Source organism: Leopardus geoffroyi, chromosome B4 (genome assembly GCF_018350155.1).
Source record: "Leopardus geoffroyi isolate Oge1 chromosome B4, O.geoffroyi_Oge1_pat1.0, whole genome shotgun sequence".
Taxonomy (NCBI): domain Eukaryota; kingdom Metazoa; phylum Chordata; class Mammalia; order Carnivora; family Felidae; genus Leopardus; species Leopardus geoffroyi.
In genome coordinates this window covers 94,328,053-94,351,867 of record NC_059341.1, presented here as the reverse complement: position 1 = coordinate 94,351,867, position 23,815 = coordinate 94,328,053, and the positions used below count along the sequence as shown (strand labels likewise).

At 41.1% G+C, this 23,815-nt stretch overlaps 1 protein-coding gene and 1 long non-coding RNA gene across 5 annotated transcripts in view; one reads left to right on the top strand and one right to left on the bottom strand.

Annotated features, from left to right (window-relative positions):
* CPM (carboxypeptidase M) overlaps positions 1 to 23,815 on the top strand; it is an 82,429-nt gene that overhangs the window by 56,511 nt on the left and 2,103 nt on the right. For all 3 annotated transcript variants that reach the window (XM_045465616.1, XM_045465615.1, XM_045465617.1), the window contains exons 4-8: positions 5,349 to 5,521; positions 7,340 to 7,524; positions 8,221 to 8,391; positions 11,753 to 11,905; positions 21,869 to 22,017. In XM_045465616.1, the coding sequence (XP_045321572.1) occupies positions 5,349 to 5,521; positions 7,340 to 7,524; positions 8,221 to 8,391; positions 11,753 to 11,905; positions 21,869 to 22,017 (831 nt within the window). The remainder of the gene's footprint in view (positions 1 to 5,348; positions 5,522 to 7,339; positions 7,525 to 8,220; positions 8,392 to 11,752; positions 11,906 to 21,868; positions 22,018 to 23,815) is intronic.
* On the bottom strand, positions 7,518 to 23,782 carry LOC123591367. Of its 2 annotated transcripts, XR_006709282.1 has the most exons (7): positions 23,552 to 23,782; positions 22,620 to 22,746; positions 22,075 to 22,158; positions 14,193 to 14,325; positions 10,224 to 12,909; positions 9,918 to 9,970; positions 7,518 to 7,704 (listed from the first exon to the last, which is right to left on the bottom strand). It is a non-coding gene; the product is annotated as an uncharacterized LOC123591367 (long non-coding RNA). The 2 variants fall into 2 exon arrangements; XR_006709281.1 differs by lacking the exon at positions 7,518 to 7,704 and having other exon boundaries at positions 9,505 to 9,970.

Here is a 23,815-nt window from a genome sequence, read left to right as displayed (position 1 = left end):
TAAGTTAATAGAGATTGTTTTGACCATGTTCTTTTTTTAAAATTTGGACTCCTAAGGTTTCATATTCAAAGACTTAATTTTAAAGAAGGGAGGTTTGGGGCGCCTGGGTGGCTCAGTCGGTTAAGTGTCCGACTTCGGCTCAGGTCATGATCTCGCAGTCAGTGAGTTCGAGCCCCGCGTCGGGCTCTGTGCTGACAGCTCAGAGCCTGGAGCCTGTTTCGGATTCTGTGTCTCCCTCTCTCTCTGACCCTCCCCCGTTCATGCTCTGTCTCTCTCTGTCTCAAAAATAAATAAACGTTAAAAAAAAATTTAAAGAAGGGAGGTTTATGCATAAAACACGAATGAGTGCTTGAAACATTTACATTAAAATTGGGAAGAATTAATTTGAATAATATTTGCCATATATCTGCTGTTACAAAGGCAACAAAATATAACCCAACAGAAAAAGAGAACTTTAACTCCCTGAAATTTTATCTGTTTTACCTCAACATTTTAAAATTTTTATTTTTTAAACACGTCTTTTTTTTTTTTTTTTTTCAACGTTTTTATTTATTTTTGGGACAGAGAGAGACAGAGCATGAACGGGGGAGGGGCAGAGAGAGAGGGAGACACAGAATCGGAAACAGGCTCCAGGCTCTGAGCCATCAGCCCAGAGCCTGACGCGGGGCTCGAACTCACGGACCGCGAGATCGTGACCTGGCTGAAGTCGGACGCTTAACCGATTGCGCCACCCAGGTGCCCCCTTTTTTTTTTTTTTAATGTTTGTTTATTTTTGAGAGACAGAACATGAGCAGGGGAGGGGCAGAGAGAAAGGGAGACACAGAATTCAAAGCACAGTCCAGGCTCTGAGGTGTCAGCACAGAGCCCGACACGAGGCTCAAACCCACTAACTGTGAGATCATGACCTGAGCCAAAGTTGGACGCTCAACTGACTGAGCCACCCAGGTGCCGTCCTCAGCAATTTTTAAATTAACTAACTCTTACTTGGTCCTTTACTGTATCTCCAAGATTTTTATTTATCCTCTGCAGTTAAGGACTTGCGATTTGTTTTGGAATGTGGAGACAAACAGAAGATACTTTGGCTTTACATTTATTTACTTGAAAGAATCATGATTTTATTGTTTTTGTAAAAAAAATATATATAGGTTTTCTTTAAAAAGTGACACTGGATCGGGGCGCCTGGGTGGCGCAGTCGGTTAAGCATCCGACTTCAGCCAGGTCACGATCTCACGGTCCGTGAGTTCGAGTCCCGCGTCGGGCTCTGGGCTGATGGCTCAGAGCCTGGAGCCTGTTTCCGATTCTGTGTCTCCCTCTCTCTCTGCCCCTCCCCCGCTCATGCTCTCTCTCTGTCCCCCCAAAAATAAATAAACGTTGAAAAAAAATTTTTTTTAAATAAAAAATAAAAAAAAAAATAAAAAGTGACACTGGAAAAATAAAAGGAATAAAAATCATTCAGAAGTAATCATTAATATGTGTCAGACATTACTCTAGAGATCTATGGATTTCTGTAGTAAGAGAATGAAAAGGCTTAAAGGATATAAAATAAAATGTGTCATTTTCTATGTTACCCTTTAAGAAGTAGGAGATTTCATTTTACTTGAACAGAATAAAACTGAAGTGAAACTAAAATAATTGGTGATAAATATTTTCTCAAAATAAGAAATTAGAACAAACTGATGGTTACCAGAGGGGAGGTGGGCAGGGGATATGCTAGCTGGGTGATGGGCATTAAGGAGGGCACATGTTGTGATAAGCACTGGGTGTTGTCTGTAAGTGATAAATCACTGAATTCTACTCCAGAAGCCAATTTTACCATATTTGTTAAATAACTAGCATTTAAATTAAAACTTGAAATTAGGGGCGCCTGGGTGGCGCAGTCGGTTAAGCGTCCGACTTCAGCCAGGTCACGATCTCGCGGTCCATGAGTTCGAGCCCCGCGTCGGGCTCTGGGCTGATGGCTCGGAGCCTGGAGCCTGTTTCCGATTCTGTGTTTCCCTCTCTCTCTCTCTGCCCCTCCCCCGTTCATGCTCTGTCTCTCTCTGTCCCAAAAATAAATAAACGTTGAAAAAAAAATGAAAAAAAAACAAAACTTGAAATTATATAATTTTTAGCTTTTGATAGTATCTTACGACCCACTACCATAAAAACTTCCTCTCTCGTCTCCTCTTCCCTAGCCCCCACCCTCTGTTAATTATAAACCTTAACTTTTACATTCTGTTCTGTACCTGTTCTCCCACAGTTGCTCAGTCTAGTTCTATAACTTAATCATAGCTTCTTTACTCTTTGTTTTCATTTGCTTTAGGTTGGATGGATGTCTTTGCCAGCTCATGTCTTGAGTTTTGTCACGCTTGAGAATGTACAGTTGAGATAGTTGAGGGAAAGTCACAGCTTGAACCACACGAGGATTCTGACATGGCTCCCCCTGTACTTGGGACTCAGATGAGCCTTGGGTTCTTCCTGATTCATCCCTCTAACTGAACCATCCAACAGCCCCAACCAATGTTTAGAAATTTCAGGAGCTGCAAGTGATTCCTGGTCACTTCCTCCTCCGTCTCCTTAACCTTCTCCTCTTCCCCAACCCATTGGCTGAATGTTCCTTAAATCACCACACTTTCCACATGTAAAGCAACTTTTCACAAATAAGAGTCACCAGCCCCTCCCCCGCTGGCTTTGGGTAGCTGGGGAAGTAGCTCATAGAGGTTGCTTCCAGAAGTGCTCAAGCTTCCAAAACAGAGTTGGAAACCTAGTGTATGGCTCACTTGACTGTTTTGGTTATTAGTTCGTAAGGACTTTTTTAAGTTGAGAATTTTGACTGTAAAAACAAAATTCAAGGTAGCAGAAGAAGATAGAAATAAGTAGGAAAAAATGAAGTCAGAATTGAATATATTTCCACTCTGAAATTCATGGCTATCTATGAATATGTAATTCACATATCCCAAATTTTCTTAGTCCCCATTTCAATTCTGTGTTCGTTAGGATAAAAATATGATTTCTTTGCTTGCCAGTGAGGGGAACAAAGTTGAGAAATTACCATTTGAGGATTGCTCATCCTTTGTCACAACGGTGAATCGATAACAGTGGAGTTGTAACCGGAAACTCTTCCCGCTCGCTGCCTGCATTAATGCCTCTACAGCACTGTGCTTATTTAATCACCTGCTGCCCCGCTTCCCCATTGACTAACCCCTCAACAGCAATCTGATCTTAGGTAAGAGGCAAACATTCCTTACTCAGAAGTAGATTCTTTGAACCCAGGAATAGAGAGACAAATTGATGTAGCCTCATCAAATCTTTCTATAATGTTGAAGTGTAAATTACTTTTTTTTTTTTAAATATGGTGAATTTTCACCACTGGGGATTATAAAGCAAGATCTCTCATAGGTCTTTGGTTTCCCGATCACTGGTGATACATAATTTTAGGTGGATATGACCATTTTTATTTTCACTGTCCTGCATTTACTTATTTATTTATGAGAGTGTGCTTGTGCACACATGCCAGTTAAGGGCCGAGGGAGAGAGAGGGAGAATCTTAAACAGCCTTCACACTCAGAACCCAATGCAGGGCTCTATCCCATGACCCTAGGATCATGACATGAGCTGAAATCAAGAGTCGGCCGCTCAACCGACTAAGCCACCTGGATGCCCCAGTCCTACTTTTTAAAAAATGTACATTAGAACCGTATCTAGCAAAATCTATAAAGAACTCACCTAACTCCACACCCGAAAAACAAATAATCCAGTGAAGAAATGGGCAGAAAACATGAATAGATACTTCTCTAAAGAAGACATCCAGATGGCCAACAGGCACATGAAAAGATGCTCAATGTCACTCCTCCTCAGGGAAATACAAATCAAAACCACACTGAGATACCACCTCACACCAGTCAGAGTGGCTAAAATGGACAAATCAGGAGACTAGTTGCTGGAGAGGCTGTGGAGAAACAGGAACCCTCTTGCACTGTTGGTGGGAACGCAAACTGGTGCAGCCACTCTGGAAAACAATGTGGAGGTTCCTCAAACAATTAAAAATCGATCTACCCTATGACCCTGCAATAGCACTGCTAGGAATTTACCCAAGGGATACAGGAGTGCTGATGCATAGGACCACTTGTACCCCAATGTTTATAGCAGCACTCTCAACAATAGCCAAATTGTGAAAAGACCCTAAGTGTCCATCAACTGATGAATGGATAAAGAAATTGTGGTTTATATACACAATGGAATACTACTTAGCAATGAGAAAGAATGAAATATGGCCTTTTGTAGCAACGTGGATGGAACTGGAGAGTGTGATGCTAAGTGAAATAAGTCCTACAGAGAAAGACAGTTACCATATGTTTTCACTCTTATGTGGATCCTGAGAAACTTAACAGAAGACCATGGGGGAGGGGAAGGGGGGAAAAAGTTACAGAGAGGGAAGGAGGCAAACCATAAAAGACTCTTAAGTACTGAGAACAGACTGAGGGTTGATGGGGAGTGGGAGGGAGGGGAAAGTGGGTGATGGGCATTGAGAAGGGCACCTGTTGGGATGAGCACTGGGTGTTGTATGGAAACCAATTTGACAATAAATTTCATATTAAAAAAAAACATATCTAGCAACATGATAATGACACAAAGGTTTTCATTTTTCATGTAAGTGAAGAGTGAGCCAGTTTAAAGAAAATATAAACTGAGCAGTAGTGTAGATAATGTGCAGATAGGGCAAAACATTGTGAGGATGATGTGCAGATGACTGAAGTTTCAGAAATGTGAGAACCTGGCAATCAGACGTACACAGATATGGCAAAAATTGCACAAAGGTGCAATAGGGGAATATTAAAATCGAAACCTATGTAAATTGTGCTGATTCCAAACTTGGATTTTCCCCTATTAAAATCTGCATACATCTAATGCAGTGGTTCTCAGTCTGTCATCCACCGAGACACGCATGGCGGCCTTCGGCCACAGCGGGCATTCTCATGGAGACACACTCTCCCTTGCCCTCTCTGAGCCACCTCTGCTCCACCACCCCAGAAGGTATTCTGGAAGGCAAACAAATTGGAAACATAATAAGAATTACTTATTCTACCTAATTCATTCTTTAAAAAGCAAATTATTTATAGATGGGTACTTTTTTAAAAAAAAATTAACTTTTTTTTTTTTTTTAATTTTTGCTAACAAATATTTTTCGGCACACCAGTGACTGATTGCCACTTGCCAGAGTATCCGTATGTTTGAGAAACAGTGATCTCACAACTGGTTTGGGTTTCGAATACCAAACTTATCTAGTAGAAGCCCTTGATGGGGAATTTGCGCTTTGGAGACTGTTTTTCTTTCTGACCTAGTAATGTCCCATTTTCTCTATAACACAGACTGTTGGGCGGGAGCTGCTGCTCCATTTAATTGAACATCTCGTAACCAATGATGGAAAAGATGTTGAAATCACAAATTTAATCAACAGTACCCGGATACACTTGATGCCTTCAATGAACCCAGATGGATTTGAAGCTGTTGTAAAGCCTGACTGTTTCTACAGTAACGGAAGGTAAGGGTGGGCTAGTCTATTTAAAACAAAACAACCATGGGGCACCTGGGTGGCTTAGTTGGTTAAGTGTCCGACTCTAGATTTCGGCTTAGGTCATGATCTCGTGGTTCATGGGTTTGAGCCCCTCATCAGGCTCCAGGCTGGCAATGTGGAGCCTGTTGGGATCCTCTCTCCCTCTCTCTGCCCCTCCCTAGTTCGCTTGCGTGTGCGCGCTCTCTCTCTCAGTAAATAAACAAACTTTAAAAATAAAAAATAAAACAACAAGGCCCTCATCAGATAGTAGCCCAAGGCCTTGTTAGTGAACCAGCTCATAGCATGTGTCATGTCATTGCCATGTTGAAAACTCTTCAGGCTGACGCAGCTTTGAGGATGAAAAGTGACGTCCTGAAGAAGGCTGCTTTACTCCTGTGGCCACCCTACTGCTCACCCCACTCCAGCTGCTCAGAGTCCCCTCCGTCCCCAGGAATGAGCTGGCTCTTTCTCGCCTCAGGCAGTGGGCACACCTCATTTCCCACTCCTTACCCCTCACACTGCTAATCAATGTTTCCTCAAAGACTCCCTCCCTAACCTATCCTGTATTAGGTCCTCGGTTCATATCACCTGCCACTTTACCTTCATAGCACAAATTTTAAGGTCTGATTTCTTTTTTTCATTTTTTTAAAAGTTTGTTTATTTTTGAGAGAGAGAGAGAGAATGCAAACGGGGAGGGACAGAGAGAGAGAGAGGGAGAGACAGAATCCGAGGCAGGCTCCAGGCTCCGAGCTGTTAGCACAGAGCCGAATGCTGGGCTTGAACCCACATACCATGAGATCATGACCTGAGCCAACGTTCGTCGCCCAACGGACTGAGCCACCCAAGTACCCCTAAGGTCTATTTCTCTTTGAATGTCTGTCTCCTCACAAATCTATAAGCTACCCGGGGGCAGGAATCCTGTCGCTTGTGTTCCTCACTGTTAAATCCCCAGGGCCTAGCTAGGCCTTCAGTAATTACCGGTTGGTTTATTAAGCCAGTACAAGAACTAACCAAAAAAGAAGAGGGAGTCTTGTAGTCGTTCTCATCTAAATAGTTTATTTTGTCAAACTCTGTCTCAGGAAGTTTGGAATTTCTCAGATGTCTAGTATATATTTATATTTGTGCAAACATTTGTTTGCTTTTACCAAAAATAAAATCTCACCACTTGATTGCACTCAACTTTAGGGTTTTCTAGCATATTTAAACATGGCCGGTCCACTTTCCAGAAATATATTTGTGTAAAGTAGTATGTTCCTTTTATCAATTGCTATGTAACGAAACCCTCCCCAAATTTAGCGACTTAAACCTTTTTTATTTACCCTCAATTGTAGAAGTTAGGAATTTGGACAAGATAGAGCAAGGCTGGCCAATCTCTGCACCACGTGTCTGGAGCTTCAGCTGGGTGTGGCTGAGACAGCTGGACTGGGACATGTGTGGAGTCTCAATTCTGGCTGTCACCTGGGTTTCTCATTTCTCCACGCGGACTCTTCACATGGCTAGTATCGGAGTCTCAGGGTTCCCAAAGGGAGCGTGCCCAGAGCAAAACCCTAAAACATACACACTTATCAAACCTCTGTTCACATCACAATAGCTACCATCCCACTGGTGAGAGCAAGTCACACGGGAGGGGACCGGAGGTTATGTGAACGCCAGGTGTGGTTCATCGGGGGCCACCAAGACAACCATCCCCAGCCCTGTAGTCGCATTTTGAAAAACAGCTGGTGCCCAGACAAAAGGTTTGCATGTTGCATAAGTCTACTTCCTCACATACCATCAATAAAACCTAAAATATTCTTTCTTTTAAAGGGAAAATAGTAACTACTATGACCTGAATAGAAACTTCCCAGATGCTTTTGAACTTAATAATGTATCGAGGCAGCCTGAAACTGCAGCTGTCATGGAGTGGCTGAAAACAGAGACGTTCGTCCTCTCTGCAAACCTCCACGGCGGCGCCCTGGTGGCGAGTTACCCGTTTGACAATGGTGTTCCAGGTAGGCAGACACGGCCCCAGCTCTGGCTTTCTGAGCCCAGAGTGGAGTTACTGCTCTGCGTCTGGAGGGGACGGATCTTCCTCGGCTTGCCTTCTCTGCCAGGGTAAAAGGGCCTCCGCGTCTCCCCTCTGGGCCGTCCTGCCCTCAGTTGATAAACCGTAGATGGGCGGTGTGGCTGAGCTGGTCCCCGACAGGATTATTTGAGATTCATCAGAAAAATAATAAAATTGGGTTAAAATACCCTACAAGAGGCAACATGAAAGAACGTAAAACGAGAACTTGCCTTTCTTTGCTAATCATGAGCGATAATTGCCGACTGCTTTTAAAACTCTGTGGGATAAGGTATGTACCAGGGACTTAAAATAGTACAGTGGCTTTATTTACCCCCCATGGTACATAAGGAAAGTTTCCTGCCCTCCAGAAATTAGCAAGAGGGACTAAGAGGGTACTTATGAGCTGATGGAGGCCTTTGAATATGGCTGTGGTGTATTTTGTGTGATGCCACTTTGCGTATATTCCCTAAAAACTAGGAGAAAGAGCAGAAGGGAGCGGAGCGTTCATGGCAGGGGGTGGGCTTCCCTCTAGTAAAGTAGAGCCTTCCTGTGTGACCGGACGGCACATTTGCTGACGGGGCGCTGCGTGTTTCCGCATCCTCCAACACGAACTGAAAGGCCTCGGTTTGTTTTTCACACACAGCAACTGGGACGTTATACTCCCGTAGCATAACCCCTGATGACGATGTGTTTCAATACCTTGCACATACCTATGCTTCAAGAAATCCCACCATGAAGAAAGGAGATCAGTGTAAAACTAAGATGAACTTTCCTAATGGAATTACAAATGGCTACTCTTGGTATCCACTCAAAGGTGAGTTTCTCCTCTAGCTTTCTCCTTATTGACTTCCTCCCCACGTGCCAGCTGGTTTTTGTGGACCCCAGCAGTTGTCAAAGTTTGTTAGGTGGTGCGGTCCCTCCAGTTGCGTCTCAGCTAATGTCACAAAAGCAGTGGGGGGTGACTGACTGAGCGATGTTCAGATACTTGTTCAGCATTTACCTACTCTGAGCCAGAAACTGTGCCAAGAAAGATGGACAGAACACAGACCCTACCCTCAAGTTTAACAGGAAGAGCCACGTGCAAATGAGTAATTGTGGTGGCAGCGTATTAGAATAAAAAGGAGAGATTTAGAAAAGGTACAGCGTACCCCAGAGGTATACTGTAAAGCCAGGGTGCAGGAGGGAGTAGAGAAGACCTTGGAGAAATGTGATGCTTCTGCGGCATCTAACAAGGACAGTGGCTGATCCAGCTCATTATGGCCACGTGCCAGTGGGATCCAGCTATTGCCAGATCTTCCGGTTTGTAAAATAAGCTGAACTTGTACGCGAAATATCTTGATCTTTTTTTTTTTTCAATATATGAAATTTATTGTCAAATTGGTTTCCATACAACACCCAGTGCTCATCCCAAAAGGTGCCCTCCTCAATACCCATCACCCACCCTCCCCTCTCTCCCACCCCCCATCAACCCTCAGGTTGTTCTCAGTTTTTAAGAGTCTCTTACGCTTTGGCTCTCTCCCACTCTAACCTCTTTTTTTCTTTTTTTTCCTTCCCCTCCCCCATGGGTTTCTGTTAAGTTTCTCAGGATCCACATAAGAGTGAAAACATATGGTATCTGTCTTTCTCTGTATGGCTTATTTCACTTAGCATAACACTCTCCAGTTCCATCCACGTTGCTACAAAAGGCCGTATTTCATTCTTTCTCATTGCCACGTAGTACTCCATTGTGTATATAAACCACAATTTCTTTATCCATTCATCAGTTGATGGACATTTAGGCTCTTTCCATAATTTGGCAATTGTTGAGAGTGCTGCTATAAACATTGGGGTACAAGTGCCCCTATGCATCAGTACTCCTGTATCCCTTGGGTAAATTCCTAGCAGTGCTATTGCTGGGTCATAGGGTAGGTCTATTTTTAATTTTCTGAGGAACCTCCACACTGTTTTCCAGAGTGGCTGCACCAATTTGCATTCCCACCAACAGTGCAAGAGGGTTCCCGTTTCTCCAGAAATATCTTGATCTTAAAGCCATTTTGCACGCTAAACAAAAGTGCTTTTCCAGCCGGGTATGGGGGCAGTGAGGGCATGCTTCCACTTTTCTGTCCTTGGAACAGGAGGGCCAGGTGAGAGAGGGGAGGAGATTGCCTTGTGGGGGTCACAGGAGGGGGGGATAATTCTTGTCAAAAGGAAGAATGGGAGAAGAAGCCGAGGGGTGTAAGAGAACTCACACGAGTCAGGGGCCTGAGAGAACGGAGGGACCTAGGGCGGAAGAGCCAGGGGAGACCAGGGGCTGGAAGGGGGTCTCGTTGCTCAGCGGAGAGGGCCCCATTTGAGACCTACCTCTAGCAGGCCGTAGGCCGTACTTGGGTGATAGGCCACTTTCCCGGTCGTCACTGTGGACACACAGACCGTCAGGTAGCCTTGCACAAGCTGGTACTTGTGTGTTTCTGCCAGCTTTCCAGGTGATGGGAATTAGCACAGACCACGACTGGAAGCTGCAGGGCCAGCGAGACAGCACCGCACCCCCACTCTCTGTTGGACAAGGCACAGCCCGCCCCGCCCCGCAAGCCTAGTCCCTGCTCAGCACTCCCCCCTGCTCCTTCCCGCCCCGTGGCAGAGCGGTCCTGCATGAGCGCCGTCTGTCACCTTCCGGACACATCCAGGTGTGCTTGCGGGAGGTTAGCTAGGAACCTGGTGTCGCCGTTGGGAATTGTTTCCGAGTGTCGCTGTGTGTCGGCTGTGTCTCCTGAGGGAAAACGCAGGCAGAGCCAGCTACGTTGAGGAGCTTAGAACACAGCATCCTGGCTCAGCCTGGAGGTTTTGTCCTCGGGGCCCAGCGTGCCTCATCCACAGGCGCACATACTCTCCACACGTAAGCATCCTCACCCCTGCGTGCTCTGTACACCTGTTTTGCCATTTAAATTCTTTCTGTCCGAGAGCCGTCCAGCCAAGGGCTTCTGTTTTATTATTCTCGTCCTTTTTTCTGTTTTCTATTTCTTGGTGAAAATGATCTCAGAGAGAAATACAAAACTTAGAAGGTGAGTAAAGGATCTAGAAAGGACATAGAAATTCTTCCTGCTAGAATCTAGATCTACGTAATATTTTGATGTATCTTGACTATTTTCTTAGTATGAGTTTTTTTTCTAATTCAGTACTTCCGAAATATCCTGATGGAATTGAGAATATGTATTTTATAGGCAGGTATCAAGTACAACAAGTTGAAATCTGGCCGAAAGTCCTTCCTTCAAAGTTACCATATTTCAAAATCCAAGATGCCACTGGTTGGAAAATACACCGTACCACCAAGGAAGAAAAAACAAATATTTCTGGCCAAACTCATGCCACAATGATGGTTTTTAGCCATCAAATTTAAGACACATCCAATTCAGAGATTTTAAAATATGAAAATCTTGCATCTTAGAACATAGGAAATATGATTATACCCTTTTGAAAACTGGGTTTTCAGAGGTAAGAACCAGAAACTGAGCACAGGTGACGGCAGCCCTGGACGCAAGGGGGCCTGGGTCCCTTCTCTCCCGAGAGTTAGCACAGCAGCCTTTCTTTCATCCCCTGAAGCAGTTTGGTGTCATAAGAGCACGGGGTCCGCAAGACAGCCTGTGCTCTGGGCTCGGCCTTCACTGGCACGTTACTTACCGTATGTGATTGTTTCCCCATCTGTAAAATACGGGCGACAAACTCTTCAAACGGTGCCCGGTAATAGTGAACACTCACTAAATGTCAGCCACTATTATTCCACCGAATGAGTATACTTAGCTTACATGTGTATTTATGAATGGTTTGCAAAAACATTTTTTAGAAGCATCACTCTCAGTTTAAAATGATTTTCACAGAAGCAATGTACATTGATGAATCCTTTTTGTAATGTATGATCGGGGGGAAAAAAAAGGCTGACCCTTCCCCTGCCCCTCAGTTGATTTTGATGCACAGCTGAACCTTAGCTCTGATCCAGTTACCCATATGGGAACATTTAGGATTGCCTGTTCATGCCTGGGTAATAAAATGGCAGGCCGTGACTTTATATGCTAATATGTCAAATTCATCTTTTCCTGTTTAAATGTACTTTCTTTGCAACGGATTCATTTGTCCCCAAGGTACAGGATACTTGACTCTGTTCCAATTTTAGACCTTAAAAAATTAAATATGCTTGTGTTTAGGTGGAATGCAAGATTACAACTACATCTGGGCCCAGTGTTTTGAAATTACATTGGAGCTGTCGTGCTGTAAATATCCTCATGAGGAGAAGCTTCCATTCTTCTGGAATAAAAACAAAGCCTCATTGATTGAATATATAAAACAGGTGCACCTAGGTTTGTAAGATTTTTCATATTAATTCCTCTTAACACAAAACATGGCATCTGGCAAAATGTTTGGGTTGAGAAAATGCAAGTCCCTGTTTGTTTTCTCGGTACAGCCTCATTTTTAGTACCAGAACTAATGATGAAGAATTTTCTCTGTATGAATATCTGCAGCATGTGAGAGTTACAGTGCTTGTCAGTTCATATAAGAGAGAGCATGAGGTATGCTACTCAGTGTAGGGGTATGAAATCCACAGTACTTCACATTTTACATGTTGAAGCCCTAGAAATCTGGCAAGAGATCCAGGAAAACAGGTTATGACTCTGTTACATCATCACCTGTTTAGAAAATGCCAAGTTTGCTTGCCACTTGTCACACAATATCATAGATCCAGAGAACCCTGAACATGCCATTTTGCATTTTTTCTAGTCCTGGGCTGGTGACCTGGCACCATTAGCTTCAAACCCCTCACAGCCTGCAACTCTGCCAAATGATCTGGTCCTGGGAACCTTCCCAGTCTAGTCTGGTTTTTGACAGCTATCTAGCCTTTGTCATAGACGGACAGGCTAAATGTGGCAAGAGTGTTTGTTCTCGAACATGTACGGCAGACTCGCTGGAGGGTTTGTTAAAACACATCCCCAGAGTTTGATTTAGTGTGCCTTGACTGGTTAATCTTTCCCGAGGAGATGCTGCTGCCGGTTCAGGGACCTTCCTTTAAAAGCCATCATACTGCTTGTGATGGTGATGGACTCAGGGAGTTCAAATGTATTTAACCAGGCTGTGTCTCTTTGGGCAGAGTGTGGAAGGCTCTTCTGCATTGCCAGAGTTTAGTTTTCTCCATTCATATGGCTTGGGGGAAGAAACGTATCAGAAATTGGCACAATAGTTATGCTACCCCATCAAGCCCAAGTAGAAGGTGTGTGTTTGTGTTGAAGAGGTTTGCCTCATAGGCCTGCTATATAGCTGCACAATTCCTGGAATTTTCTGCGTGCTTCACGCCAAAGCTTTCCACCTGCTAAAGAGACAGAGGCAGTTGAGGAAGGGAAGAGTCAGAAGCACAGGGGGTACAGGGCTGAGTGCAAGGACAATTAAGGGCTTCTCTGGGTTCCATATCCCTAAAATGGATGCCCCTCCCTCCTTTCATACCTCTATCCCCAACCTCCAGCACCCTCCCCCCACTGCCCCCCACCCAAAAACACAAGCGCACAAAGATTAGTGGTGAATTCACAGGGCTGTGTCAAATGTCTCAGCCAGTTCATGAAGTAGGCTGATTCTCTGTGATGAGATGTTAAAAAAAGTCATTATTAGCATTTATTTAGATTATTGGGTCCTTCTCCTTTTTCACATCATCAAGCTTTGTTTTGGGTCTTCTCCTGATTACTATTCTGGTATTTCACCACTAGATTTTCCTCACGAGGCACATTTAGGCTTTCTACTGTATTTCTACCTTTAATGTGTTCCTCTGCCTATTGTAAAATTTCTCCTCCATCAACATCAATGCGTGACTGCAAGCTGGACAAGGAATATGCTCCACATAACTGCACTATTTTTGGAATTTCAGTCTAGCAGTAAAGGTTATTTGCTAAGCACTGAATTAAGGTGGGCTCTGAAATATCATGGTGACCTAATAATGCCAACGAAGGAGCTTTATAAACTGTCACTTAACATGCAAATTATAGCATGTTAAGTAATTCTTAATTTGGAGGGCTTACAAGTCCATTTACACTAGGTTTTATAAAGAGTATTTATCTGCCTGTCCCTATAATCAGGTATGCACAATCTACTTAAAAGTATATATAAAGCACATCAACCCTGCCCCCTTGTGGTTTAAGACAGAGGCAGGCATTTTCTTTTTCTAATTTAATAATGAAAACTGATTTCAAAATATTGACAGTGTGGTTACTGTTACTGGATGGAAAAGTTCTCTCAATTTTGGTATGTAGTAGGAAGCCAAAGAATATCTTTGCTTAGGGATGATGGGAGCAAACACCTTCTTAGGGGTATTACTGTGGTTTAAAGAAAGTACTGGTATTTGTCAAGCTGTGTTTGCATTCACTGGCTTAGCTTCACCACTTGCTTAAGATGCCTCTGAGACTTTGACCCATCTGGAAGTCTCCGACCTACCTCGTCTGGGAAGGAAAGGCCTCCTGCACCAATAGAAGGGGCTGGAAGGTGGTACATATCACCCCCGTTTTACAGGTGATGAAACAGAGTCCTAGGAGCTGGGATTTACACTGAGACTTGACTGGGTTCTTTCTGTCACACAAAGCTGTGATGACAGGACATATCTGTACTTACCTAATGTGTCAAAGGGCTTCCTAAGAAGGGCAGGATGGAAGTATCTCTTCAAAGAATAATGGCACTGATACCCAACGAATAAATGCATAATCAGGCCACTAACTTACGACTGATGTTTGTGGTTGGGTACTACCTAAAGATCAAAAGGATAAATACCAAGTAAGAGAAATAAATATAAATGAAACTTTTAGAAGAGGTAAAAGAACAAATTACATGAAAATTGAGGTTAACATAGCTGATGTCTTCTGAAAATACTAGAAGGAAATACAACATTTAGTAATTCCTTCTCTGGGGGGAAAAATGAAGAGTCAAGAATTAGGAAAGAAAGTAAAAGGCAACTTGGGTCAACCAGAAGTCTGTTTAATGTTTGAGACAAAGATGTTTCATTTTAAACTTTTCTGAAGGAAACTAGTATGTGCCTCATATTTTTCTGCTCTAGTAAATAATTACAAAGTAGATAGTTTGGGGATAGTTCAGGGTCATTTTATCATTGTGGAGTCTTACGTCATTAAGATGATTTGTCATTAAGTGAGCAAACTAGAAGGTGAAAAGTAACATTTAAAATGAGAAGAGTCCCGGGGCACCTGGGTGGCGCAGTCGGTTGAGCGTCCGACTTCAGCCAGGTCACGATCTCACACTCCGTGAGTTCGAGCCCCGCCTCAGGCTCTGGGCTGATGGCTCAGAGCCTGGAACCTGTTTCCAATTCTGTGTCTCCCTCTCTCTCTGCCCCTCCCCCGTTCATGCTCTGTCTCTCTCTGTCCCAAAAATAAATAAACGTTGAAAAAAAAAATTTTAGAATAAAATGAGAAGAGTCCCTTTTTCAAAATACATTAAACTTAAAAAAAGAGAGGGTGGGGAAGACAATCCCAAGCAGGCTCCGCACAGCAGTGCTGAGCCTGATGCGGGGCTCCATCTCATGAACTGTGAGATCACGACCTGAGCCGAAACCAGGAGTTGGATGCCCAACCAACTGAGCCACCAAGGCGCCTCTAAAATGAGAAGAGTCTTTAAATGGCCTTTTGTCAACTGTACTCCTGAAATTTCGAGGGGCGGGGTGTGGTCCTGGATTCAGTGGGGGCTCTGGGGATGAGTGTGGATTTACAGCCATGCTGTACCACTTAGCTGTACGCGCTTAAGGTTAGTTAATAATCCAAAGCCTTAGTTTCCTCATCTGTAAAACTGTGATAATATTGATGTGAGGATTCAAAGAGAATATGCACATTAAGCACTTTGCCATAGAGCCTGAAACATACTAACTGGTCGCTAAATGTTCACTCCTGTTGTTAGTAATAAGACACCTTCAATCAGTTCCATGATTCCAAGCAATCTTGTGATTATAATTGTTTCACATGTAGTTTGACCAGGAGACAAAACTCTTAAGTCCCTTGCATAGGTAAGTATCTTATTATAAGTACACTGGCCTTTTTAAAAAGATGTTTTAAGTAATCTCTACACCCAACATGGGGCTCAAACTCATAATCCCAAGATCAAGAGTCACATGTTCCACTGATTGAGCCAGCCAGGCACCTCCCCACCCCCTTTTGTAAATACACTGGCATTTTTTAGTTAAGGATTTAATGGAATCCACTGAGGGCAATGTCATAGTAGTTTGGTGACTGAGTAGACAACTTGGAAAGGAAAGGAATGGACTTAGATTGTCATCTGTGTTCTCTCATTTTGATAATCTGTGTTATTAATGGAATATTTGACAACAGATTTAGCCTATAAATACAATTGGTAGCCTGACTGTATTTTAAGTTACATCCAAAAAAAAGTTTTCCTAGTTTTGGTTCAAGATGGCAATGTAGGAGGATCCTGAACTCCTCTCCTCCCACAGACACACCAAATCTACAGCTACATATGGGGCAATTTCCTCTGAAAGAAACCCAAAAACTACCTGAGCCATTCCTACACATTGGGTGAGGGAGAATAAAACTATATTGCAACGAGTGGGAGAGGTTGAGACACGATCTTGCCATACACCCCCGTCCCTGGTGCAGGCACACATCAGGAAGGAACTTACACCTCCAAAATTCTCCCTGAGCCGCAAAGGGTTTGAACCCCATATTTGGCACCCTATTGTTAAGAGCTACACCAAAGAGACAATCTCTCAAAACACCTCGCTTTGAAAGCCATGGGACTTGCATCCACAAGACCCTCAAGGCTATATCGAACTTCAAGGATTCACACAGATTCAGTTGGCTACCTGCCAGGGCCTCGTGCAGAGCCCACCAATTGAAAGATGCCCAGTTTTTGGTTTTTTTTTTTTTTTTTTTTTTGTGAAAGAGGCCTATTTGCTGCTCTTAAAGCTTTGGCCTGAAGGGCAGACACCTAGATTTAACACACATCTAGGGGTCTACTGAAATATTCTCCAAAGATGGAGGCCAGCAGACACCATGTGTGCACTCTCTCTCCCTCCAGGTCACCAGTGTTTCCCAAAAAGGAGTTTATGTAAGCGTCTAGTACCTCTTGGTAGCTCTGGTAGCCAGTGGGGTTCGTGTTCATGGGTTCAACAGGACACTGGCAAACAAATAGTTCTTAACTGGCTACCACCCCAGGGCTCAGTGTAAAGGGAGCAGGGAGACACATCCAGTCCCCAGTCTTCCCCCTGAAAGGTTTTTTGGATACTTTAAGAGCCTCTGCCTGAAGGTCTGGCTTCTAATCAGCCTCGATCTAGGTACTGACAGGTCTTGGCACAACTTCAACTACTGGGATCTACTAAGAATAAAGTAGGCTGCTTAGACAAACACAAAGGTTTGAGAAACAAACAAGAGCTAGGGCAGAGTTGAATTATAAGGTTCATCCACAAAAGACCACTCATCCAAGACTGGAAGAGGTGGCTGGGTGGCTCCGTCAGGTGAGCATCTGACTCTTAATTTTGGCTCAGATCATGATCCCAGGGTCATAGGATTGAGTCCCATGTCAGCTCTGTGCTGGGCATGCAGCCTGCTTAAGATTCTCTCTCTCTTCCACCACCCCTCCGCCCTGCCCCCTCACTGGTAAAAAATATTTAACAAAATTCCAAATAATCTAATGTTGTAAAGGTAGTGGGTTTATCACTTATGAAACTATTGTAAGCATTAAAAAACAAAGCAAATATATAGCTACAGTAATTTGTTTATCCCAAGGTAAAAAGATGTAAAATGTGGGCTGGAGGGAGTAAACATGCAAAGGTTTAGAATGCTATCAAGTTATTATCAACTTAAAGTAGACTGTATTATGTAAGTCTCAAGGTAACCACAAAGCAAAAACCTATAGATACATAAAAGATGAAGGAATCTAAGCATACACTAGAAATCCAACAAATTACAAAGGAAGAGAATAAGAACAAAGGAATTATAAAACAGCCAGAAAACAATTACCAAAATGGCAATAAGTACATACCTATCAATAATGACTATAATGTAAATGAACTAAATTCTCCTATCAAAAGACATAGAGTGGCTGGATGGAGGAAAAAGAAAAAAACAAAACAAAAAAAACCCCACAAGACCCATCTGTATGTTGCCTTCACAAGACTCACTTCAAGACAAAAGGACACAGACTGAAAGTGAAGGGATGGAAAAAATTTCCATGGAAATGGAAACCAAAAGAAAGCTGGGATAGCTATACTTATATTAACAAAAAAAAACCAGACCTTAAGATAAAGACTGTGATCAGAGACAAAGCCATTATATAATTCTAAAGAGCCAATCCAATAAGAAGACCTAATATAGGAGTACTTAACTATATAAAGCAAATATTAGCAGACCTAAAGGGGAAAATAGACAGCAATATAATAACAGTAATGGGATTTAATATTCCATTGTCACCAATGGATAGATCAGACAGAAAATTACTAAGAAGACACTGACCTTAAATGACACGTTAGACCAGCTGTACTTAATAAACACAGAGCATTTCATCCAACAGCAGCAGAATATACATTTTCTTCAAGTGCACATGGAACATTCTCCAGGATAAATTTTATGTCATGCCACAAAGTGAGTCTTAATAAGTTTACAAAGCTGAAATCATATTGACCATCTTTTCCAACAATGGTGGTATAAAACTAGAAATCAATTACTAGAAGAAAATTGGAAAATTCACAAATATTCAGATGTGAATCAACATGCTACTGAACAATCAGTGGCTCAAAAGAGAAAAATCAAAACCTTGAAACGAATGAAATAAAAACACAACATAGCAAAACTTACGGGATGCAGCAAAAGCTATTCTAAGAAGTTCGTAGGGATAAATGCCAACACTAAGAAACTGAGATCTCACAGAATTGTTGAATTATTATGTTTTACACCTGAAACTAATATAACACTGTATGTTTACTGGAATTAAAATTTTAAAAAATCTAAAATAACCTAACTTTACACCTCAACTTAGTTTGTTCTCAACTTAGGGGAAAAGAACAAACTAAGCCCAAAGTTATTAGAAGGAACAAAGATCAGAGAAGAAATAAATGAAATAAAAACTAAAAAGACAATAAAAAGATCGACAAAACTAAGAGCTGTTTTTTTTGAAAAGATAAACCTTTAGCTAGACTCACCAAGAAAAAGAGAGCAAGAACTCAGAAATGAAAGGGATGTTGCAACTGATACCACAGAAATGCAAAGGATCATAAAAGACTAAACAATTGTACATCAAAAAATTAGACAACCTAGATGATCCTTAAATCCATAGAAACATACACCTACCAAGACTGAATCATGAAAAGAAATAGAAAATCTGAACAGACCTTTTACTACTAACTAATAAAAAATATGCCAGTAATCTCCTAATTTAAACAAAAGCTCAAGACCAGATAGCTTCACTGGTGAATTCTACCAAACATTTAAAGAAGAGTTAATACCAGTCCTCTTCAAACTCTTCCAAAAAACAGAAGAGGAGATAACTCTCAAATTCATTTTACAAGGCCAGCATTACCCCAATAGCAAAACCAACAACACTACAAGAAAATTACAAGCCTATATACTTGATGAACACAGATGCAAAAATCCTCAACAAAGTATTAGCAGACCAACTTCAACAATACATTCAAAGGACCTTGATCAAGTGATTTATTCCAGGAATGCAAAGGTGGCTCAGCATCCACAAATCAATCAACATGATATACCACATTAACAAAATGAGAGATAAAAATAATATCCCAATAGATGAAGAAAAAAAAATTAACAAAATTTAACATCCGTTTAGAAAAACTAACAACAAAGCGGGTATAGAGGGGAATGTACCTCAACATAATAGAAGCCATATATGAAAGGCCTACAGCTAACCTCATAATCAACAGTAGAAGTTTTTCTTCTAAGATCAGGAACAAGACAAGGACACCTACCCTCACCACTTTTTTTCAACATAGTACTGGAAGTCCAGAGCAGTTTGGTAAGAAAAATAAAAAGCATGCAAAACAGAAAGGAAGAGGTAAAACCCTCCCTTATTTGCAAGTCACAATACTATATATAGAAAACACTAAGGACTCTATCAAAAAACTGTTACAACTAATAAATTCAGTAAAGTTGAAGGATACAAAATCAATATACAAAAATCTGTTGTATTTCTCTAGACTAATAGCAAACTATCAGAAGGAGAAATTAAAACAATCCCATTTAAAACTGCATTATTGACAAGAGTAAAACACCTAGGAATAAATTTCACCATGATAGTGAGAAAGACTTGTACACAGAAAAATATAAACCTCTGATAAAAGAAATTAAAAGCACAAATAAATGAAGATAATCCATTAATTAGAAAAATTAATATTGTTAAATAGTCCATACAACTCCAATCTACACAGTGCGATACCTATCAAAATTCCAACAGTGTTTTTCACAGAGAACAAACAACCCTAAAATTTGTATGCATCCACAAAAGACCCTGAATAGCCATCTGAGAAAGAAGAACAAAGCTTCCTGATTTCAAACTATACTTCAAAGCTATAGTAAACAAAACAGTAGGATATTGGCATAAAAACAAACACATACATCAATTGAACAGAATAGAGAGCCCAGAAATAAGTTTAGGCATATATGGTCAATTCATTTATGTCAAAGGAGCCAAGAGTATACATGGGTAAGGACAGTCTCTTCAATAAACAGTGCTGAGCAAACTGGACCACTGTCTTATCATACACAAAAATTAAAATGGATTAAAAACTTGAATATGCAACTTGAAATCATAAAGCCCCTAGAAGAAAACATAGGTGGTAAGCTCCTTGACATCAGTCTTGGCAATTATTTTTTTGGATTTGATACCAAAAAGCAAAGGCAACAAAAGAAAAAATAAGACAGGTGGGACTATATCAAGCTAAAAAGCTCTGCACAGCAAAGAAAATCATCAATAAAATGAAAAGGCAACCTATCGAATGGGAGAAAATATTTCCAAATCATATATCTGGTAAGGGGTTAATAGCCAAAATATATAAGGAACTCCTACGACACAACAGCAAAAAACAAACATACAAAACAAAACAAAACACAACAAAAAAACCCAAACAATCCAACTTAAAAATTAAGCTGAAGATCTGAAGAGGTATTTTTCCAAAGACGACGAGCAGGTACATGAAAAGGTGCTCAAGACTGCTAATCATCAGGGAAACGCAAATCAAAACCACAATGAGACACCAACTCACACCTGTCAGAATGGCTAAAAATAAAACACAAGAAACACATATTGACAAGGATGTGAAAAGAGAACCCTTGTGCACTGTTGCTGGGAATGTAAACTGGTGCAGTCACTGTGGAGAACACTACGTAGGTTCCTCACATTAATAAAGAGCTACACAGTATGATCCAGCAGTTCTACTTCTGAGTACTTATCCTAAGATAATCCAACACTAACTTGAGAAGATATCTGCACCCCACATTCACTGCAGCATTATTTGCAATAGCCAAGACATGGAAGCAACCTCAGGGTCTAATGATGATCACATAAAGAAAATGTATATGCACATCACTTTTTCTTCATACAAAAAAAAAAAAAAAATCCAGCCATCTGCAACAACATGGATGGACCTTGTGGGCATCGTGCTAAGTGAAAGGTCAGACAGAGAAAGACAAATACCATATGATCACCTTTTTGTAGAATTAAAAAAAAAAAAAAAAAAACAGAGGCACCTGGCTGGCTCAATGGAGTGTGCAACTCTTGATCTCAGGGTTGAGTTTAAGCCCCATATATGGTGTAGAGATTGCTTAAAAATAAAATCTTAAAAAACACAACAAACAAAAAATTCCTACTGATTTGTGGAGAACAGATTGGTAGTTGCCAGAAGCATGGGGTGGCTAAAATGGGTGAAGCTGGTGAAAAAGTATAACTTCCAGTTATAAATCCTGGGGATTTAATGTTTAGCACAATGAATACAGTTAATAATACTGTATTGTATATTTGAAATTTGCTGAGAGTAAATCTTAAAAGCTCTCATCACAAGAAAAAATTTTGAATTATGTTAACTAGATATATTATGGTGATCGTTTCACAAATCATAATGTTATACATCTGAATCTAATATAATGTTATATGACAATTAGATCTCAATTTTTTGAAACAGTTTACCTTCCCTTAAATACTTTATTGTTATTATAAAAACAACTTAATAAATATTGGGCATATTTTTCTTAAGTAACTACAAGAATTTATTTCATATGTCATAAAACACGGTATTAACATTTAATGCTCTTTTTGTCTTGCAGGTGTAAAGGGTCAAGTTTTTGATCAGAATGGAAATCCGTTACCCAATGTAATTGTAGAAGTCCAAAACAGAAAACATATCTGCCCTTATAGAACGAACAAATTTGGAGAGTATTATCTCCTTCTCTTGCCTGGGTCCTACATAATAAATGTAAGTATAGAGCCCTAGTTATTGTTATTAAAACACTTTAGAACTTGCAATACTTACCCAGAAGGAATCTGAAATAAGTCTGGAAAGTCCCAGAAGTAGATACATCAGGACAGAAGGAAAGGACAACATCAGACATGGCATCTGGCAGGGAGTGGGAGAGGGTGAGAGTGATAGGAACAAACCAAAAAAATCATGTTTTTCCCCAACTGGCAATGTTTTTAATAGAAGCCAAGTTCTATTTCTTTTGATCCCTTTTATGATAAAAGACAGAATGACCCTTATTAATAACAATAATTAAACAATGTAGCCAAAGTACTTCCAAGCTTCATGGAATACCATTTTAACACCCATTTCATGAAACATAATTTCTGCTACTAAGTGGATTGGGGCACAGATTCCTTAGAATTCATTATAAATAAAATTTGATCCACAGACCGACCTATTTTGCAGCCCTTTCATAAGCAAATGATGGTGAGTTCCAATCAATGCAAGTAAAGTTCCAGGTTTAATTCTATTAAGATGTTTGAGTCATTTCTTCCTAGGAGGAGGCTTGGACTAGTTTCAGCGCAAATGGGTTTTTGTGAATGAATTAAATGAAGTACCTGATTTAGTTGACCAGGTTGTGCCCGTTCCTCTTTGATTTGACTTTCTCTAAGAAACTCAAGATTCTTCTGCTTTGCTTAGTGAGTCTGATGCCAGCTATGGTAGTCATTCTGTACAGAGTGACTCCTGGGGAAAAAAGTCATCTATTCTGTAGTAAAAACTGGCCCTGTATTTTATAAAGGTGAAATAATGAAAGGCATGTTTTTCAATTTATACAACTGCAGGATTCAGAGCTTCTCTGTTCCGTAGGTTATCCCCACAGTGCCCAGCAGTGGGGGCTCATCAACTGCTAATCCTCTTGTTAAGAATCTCTCCTAGAACCAGGAAGACATCAATTCACTGTGAATCTTTGCCTTGAAAGGCCCCTTATATTCCTGTTACACTGACATTTCCATTCTATGATAAGGGGAGGGGGCTCCTTGTAATGAAGCTAAATTATTTTTATGTAATCCCAAAAATAAGTCACACACTTACAAAGTTATGAATTGTTCATTTCCAGTTAGACTAATGTAGTACCTATTGGCTTTAGCTACTAGTTCTGGGATAAGAGTGGAAGGCAAGACTTTGGAAGCTGAAATGAATGACTGAAATATATATTAGTGCCCAATAAATGATTTTCCCCATTCTTTTCCTTCTCTACCATATATAGTAAAAGTATTTCTTAGTGGACATGGTCTGTAGTTAGGTTAGCATTTGTCTTATTTTTTCTTATATCTTCTACCAAAAAAATAAATCTAGCTTAAGACTCAAACTCATGGAAAAAACTGGGTAAAATCAAAGCTTTTTGAGGAAGCAATAAACTTGTACACTTAGATCAGCTGCAAGGAAAATGAAATAAATTAAAAAAAGAATTCCACTTACGAATAATATTGATACCCAATCAGGATATTAAGTACAGACTTGGGACAAAGGGAAACTGTCAACTCTTTACCTTTGCTCTCCATAGAAATGATGGGGATACAGTCTGTGGCTTTCTTCTCCTGGCTTACATCTCCAAATAAAGGACCTGTCTTTATTTCACTTTATAATTCTTGGGGCAACAGCATTAGCAACGGTGGTCCATATCAATAGGCATTGGACAATTCATTCAGTGAGCAGGACTGAAGCGGTTACCAGCTGGGGAGGCCTGGCAGATGGTTACATGTGTTTCATAGAGGGCACACTTGTAGTGGTAGACATCAGTGTTTTTAGTGCT